Source organism: Nannospalax galili, unplaced genomic scaffold (genome assembly GCF_000622305.1).
Source record: "Nannospalax galili isolate Female #2095 unplaced genomic scaffold, S.galili_v1.0 scaffold1074, whole genome shotgun sequence".
Lineage (NCBI taxonomy): Eukaryota > Metazoa > Chordata > Mammalia > Rodentia > Spalacidae > Nannospalax > Nannospalax galili.
The window spans coordinates 218403-223082 of record NW_008334084.1 but is presented as its reverse complement, the minus strand read 5'-3'; the positions used below and the strand labels follow the sequence as shown (position 1 = coordinate 223082).

Below are 4680 nucleotides of genomic sequence, written 5' to 3'. Positions count from 1 at the left end.
TCCAAAAAAAAAAAAAAAATCGCTTCAATAGGAGAGGAAATGCCTGATAAGACTCTCCATGTGTCTAAGTGGATATTTACATCCACTATTTTAAAGAATACATTCTGGAAGATTCCTTGGTCAAATTCGTTTAGGAAAAGCCTGGCATTGTTTGCCAAGGGGTATCTCAGCATCGTGCAGTGCTACTGTGGGCAAACAGTAAGCATCAGTTCTCTGTTAGATGTTGCTCACCAGAGCAGCTCTCAGGAATAAGGACATGCCAGGCTTAGTTTGGGAAATTCATCACAATATTCAAGATACAGGATTAAAAAAAATTTTTTTTACAAAAACTTTATTGAGAATTTCATACATGTATATAAAGCGTTTTGACCAAATCCATGCCTACTCCCTCCCCTCCAACATTTCCCCCTCTGAAGAGATAACCCTAAAATATTTTAAGGATTAGATGGAAGCTCCCAAATACTTTTGACATTGTTGGCCTTTGGAACAAAGTATGTTGCTAACAGGCCCAAGGACATTTTGACTTTTTTTGGGGGGCGGGTCTTTTTGAGACAGGGTCTTCCTGTAGCCCGAGCTGTCCTGGAACTCACTATGTAGACCAGGCTGGCCTTGAACTCACAAAGATCTGCCTGTCTCTGCCTCCCAAGTGCTGATATTAAAGGCATGTACCACCATGCCTGGCTGACATTTTGACTTTTAGCCAAGAAACTGGCTGCATTTCTTTGGGGTCTTTTTACCCTAACTGCCTAGCCAATTGCTACCTCCTATTCTTATCATGCCATCCACTGAAGGAGTTACCCAGACCTCTCTGGCTTCTTCCATGCTGAACAGGGACACAGGGTGAGGCAATTGGAGTACCCCTTCAGTGGGTCTATCTAAAAGACTCCCAAATTGCATAACTCTTGTCTCTAAGGGGAAAAGAAAGTCCTTGAATTGTGAGTAGGAGATGTGAAGGAGAAGTAAAGGCAAGAGTAATTAGCATCACAAGTTCTAGACAAGGAACTAGAAAAATGTCAGAACAGGGCAATTTTCAAATATTCATAGGAGATACAGGATTTTAAATGTGAAAGGCATTTGAAGTTAATGACATTGGACTAACATCAGAGCGAGGCTGGTGTTTCTAGTGCAGTGACCCCACAGGTATATTTTCCACTTTTGCTTATGCGCCATGATTGGGAGCTTTCTGTCCCCAAAAGGGCAGTCTATCATGCAGTACTAATTACTAGGAAAGAAGAGAAAGAAGCAATAGTTACTAAGCAATCACTGTGTGTTGTAGATTTGTAGCTCTTTAAAAATGCCTTACTCCTTTAAATAACTATCAAATCCCATTTAATGAATTGTAAAGTTGAGGCTCAGAGAAATTAAAATTGTATAATATCTCTCTTCTACAAAGTAACAGGAGTTGGGCTCTGGAACTGAACCTGTTCTGATAGTTTGTATTACCCTATGATTTCCCCATAGAAGTTGCTTTACCTTGATATTAAAAGGATCTCCAGCCCATTTTCCTCCATGCCTCCTTGTGAAATTCCTTGTCTTCACAGACTGAATTCTGATCACCACTTACTATTCTTAAGATCTCTGCAGAGAGCTCTTCTGGCCTCTAGTATCCCCTCTCCACAACATACAATTACAGTTCCTTCCTGGCTTTCTGCTGCCTGGTCGGCCTCTGAGGATCTAGTTTATCTAACACACTTGCACATCATGTGCTGTGGACGATCTCCAGCAGTAGCTCCAGAAGTGCTTACCCACCACTCACTACACAGTGACCTTCACTGCAGAGCCAGGAAAGCAGCCCCTGCCTTCTGTTTCTGTGGACGATCTCCAGCAGTAGCTCCAGAAGTGCTTACCCACCACTCACTGCACAGTGACCTTCACTGCAGAGCCAGGAAAGCAGCCCCTGCCTTCTGTTCCTGCTCACTGAGGAAGCTGAGGTCTGAATGGGTATTGTTTACTTTTTTGTTTGTTCATTGAACTCCAGCCAAGCAGCCCAACACCTCCCACAGGGTTTTAACATCACCTCTAATAGCCACCTGGGTACTGAGAAATACAAATGCCTATAGCAGATAGGCCTAGTTCCAAGGATGATGCCACCTCCTTCTACTGTAAGCATATTACCCACCTGTTCAGAGCTGCAGTTTCTTCTTCTATAAAATGTTTTAAACCCACTTGAAATAAAATGAGATTACATGTGCAGAGCCTTATACCCAGAAGAGAAGTTATTTATGAATCAAGCTAATATTCATCAAGGACCTGAAAACCTTGGATCTAGACATGAGAGTCCTGAGTCATGGGAGTCCGTACCTATAAACCAGAAGACTGCTGAGAGGAAATGTTCTATCCAGAGGCTGACAAGATGGACTGAGGAAAAGAGGCTAAGTGAACCAGTGGGTGCTTCTGAAAAAAGGGAGGTTGGAGCTGAGGAGTACAGGGTAGTTAAGGGTAGTTAAGTATTAGATAGGTAAGAACATACAAGGAAATGTTTCCAAGGAGACCAAGCAAATGGGACATGGTATGGTTGAGTACCTAGAGGAAGTCCGCTGTAGTGGGAGCTCAGGCAGAGGGGAGATGCTGTCTGTTGGAACACAGGATGAATTTTTACCCTAAGAGTATGGAAAGTCTGAGAAGCAAATTCGGAAAGTGAGGGGGTAATGTAACTAAGTCATGTGGAAAGCTTATTTGACTTTCAGGCTGTGGAGCAGTCCTTGATGCTGTATGAGTCTAGGAGTCTAGGAGAACAAGGGGGCAGCCTGCACTAAGATGGCAGTGAGAAACTGGAGTGGAGGTGATGGACTCAGGAAAGAGTTAAGAGTGGATCAGTGTTGCTGATGGATGAGCAGAATGATGAAAGGGCTGACTCTAGTGACTGGGGCTCATGCCACGTACCTGCCTAGATGGGGTGTCTTGATGCATCCCCGAATCTTTGGCTGACTCTGCTGGTGCCATCTCTTTGACACTGTATGGAAGAGAATGGAGAAACAAGGTGATGGAGACGTTCTTTCACTTTGCACACCTGCCCTCATTCTAACAGCAGTGAGCAGGGTGCTCATTTTCTCTCATGGATGCTGACAGCCCTACACTGACCTCTTCGTGTAGAGTAGATGTATTCTGCAATAAATAATCTGCCTCACATAGTACAATCCTAGGAGGCAATTCCAGTCCATTCATGTACGTTGCCATTCATAAAAGAGAAGGTGTAGGTGGAATAGTTCATAAGACAGTGGGTTAAATGATGTGGGAAAGGCGAGAGTCTCATGCATCAGAGCTTGAGAACCACCACCCTGCTGTGTCAGTGTGTTCCACACATTAAGCCTTTACTCTTTACTTCATTCTCTAGGGGACCATGATCCTGACCAATCTGACTGCACTGCACAGCGACCCCGAAGAATGGGCCACACCAGAGACCTTCAATCCAGAGCACTTTTTGGAAAATGGACAGTTTAAGAGGAGAGAATCTTTTCTGCCATTCTCAATGGGTGAGTTGTGATGATTTGGAGAGAGATCAGAGCTCCACCTCAACCTAATCCTCATCTCCCCTCATAGTCCTCTGCTATAATTAGGATGTCTCCAGATGAGCCTGCTCAGAGTAGCACCATCTTGCTGTTTCTTGAATTCCAGTACTCTTTGAATCAACATTGCTTCAGACCACACACCTCTTTCAGAAGCCCCCCGACTTCCTTAATCCTGACAAAGATTTCAGCTTCCCTTGTTCTGTTTCCCACAACACTGAGAACACAGACCCAAATCCAGCCTCTTTCTAGAGTCTTTAAATGCATTTAAAAAATTTTTAATTTTCATTTTTATTTTGTTTTATTTTCATTGTCATGACTAATCACTGGTTAAAATGTTAGCAGGTGAATTCCAGGCATTGCAGCAAAGAAAAACAAGCAAGAAATAAAATTGCAAATTAATGCTTTGGAATTATACAACAAAAGGAAAAAGATTAACTGCACACAACATTTTAACTATATGTGACTGATAATTTTTTAAAACTTTTTATTGAATTTTTGTGATTTTCATACGATATAGTTTGATGGCATTTAGATTCCCTCCCCTCTCCATACGTCCTCCAAAAACTTACTTTTTAAGGGATGCCCCCTCACCACGAAATAGAACTGAGTTTTATTAAGTGGGAGGAGGTCAGTGAAAGGGGCTGCATATTTACTGAAATGCAAACCCGAGACAATCATTCTAAATGGCACCTGCTTAGCTAGATTGGATTCTGCTTTATGCACATTCCCTGGAGAAGTCTTCTTTTCTCATAAATGTCAGTTACTCTATTAATAACATGGACAATCTCACCTGGCATAAGTCAAAATTCTGATAGAACAGGTGGTGTATAGCAAAGGAACTTCTTGCAGTCTTCCTGGTTAGAACAGTCACGGGTTTTTTTATTTTTTAATTTTTAAAAAATTATTTATTTAATAACCACATACTTAGAAGCATTTAATTACATCAGCATTGACATAGTCAATAACAATTTTCTGAGCTAGGATGCATTCCTATCAAAATTAGCTGTACATTTTTAGGTTTACAGTTGAAGTATTACAGTTATACAATGTTGTACTCAGTAAAAACCCTATAAGACATAAAATTAATGAGGTTTTCACCTTTAAAAAAGATCGCCATTTCATTATTACAATACACAGTCTCATAGAGAAAAATTCATTTTTAACGAAATTG

General features: G+C 41.5%; 1 protein-coding gene across 2 annotated transcripts in view; it reads left to right on the top strand.

Moving 5' to 3' along the window:
• The window catches only part of LOC103730880 (cytochrome P450 2J3), a 61760-nt gene that overhangs the window by 27069 nt on the left and 30011 nt on the right, over window positions 1-4680 (top strand). For both annotated transcript variants that reach the window (XM_008829186.3, XM_029561677.1), the window contains exon 8: window positions 3335-3473. In XM_008829186.3, the coding sequence (XP_008827408.1) occupies window positions 3335-3473 (139 nt within the window). The remainder of the gene's footprint in view (window positions 1-3334; window positions 3474-4680) is intronic.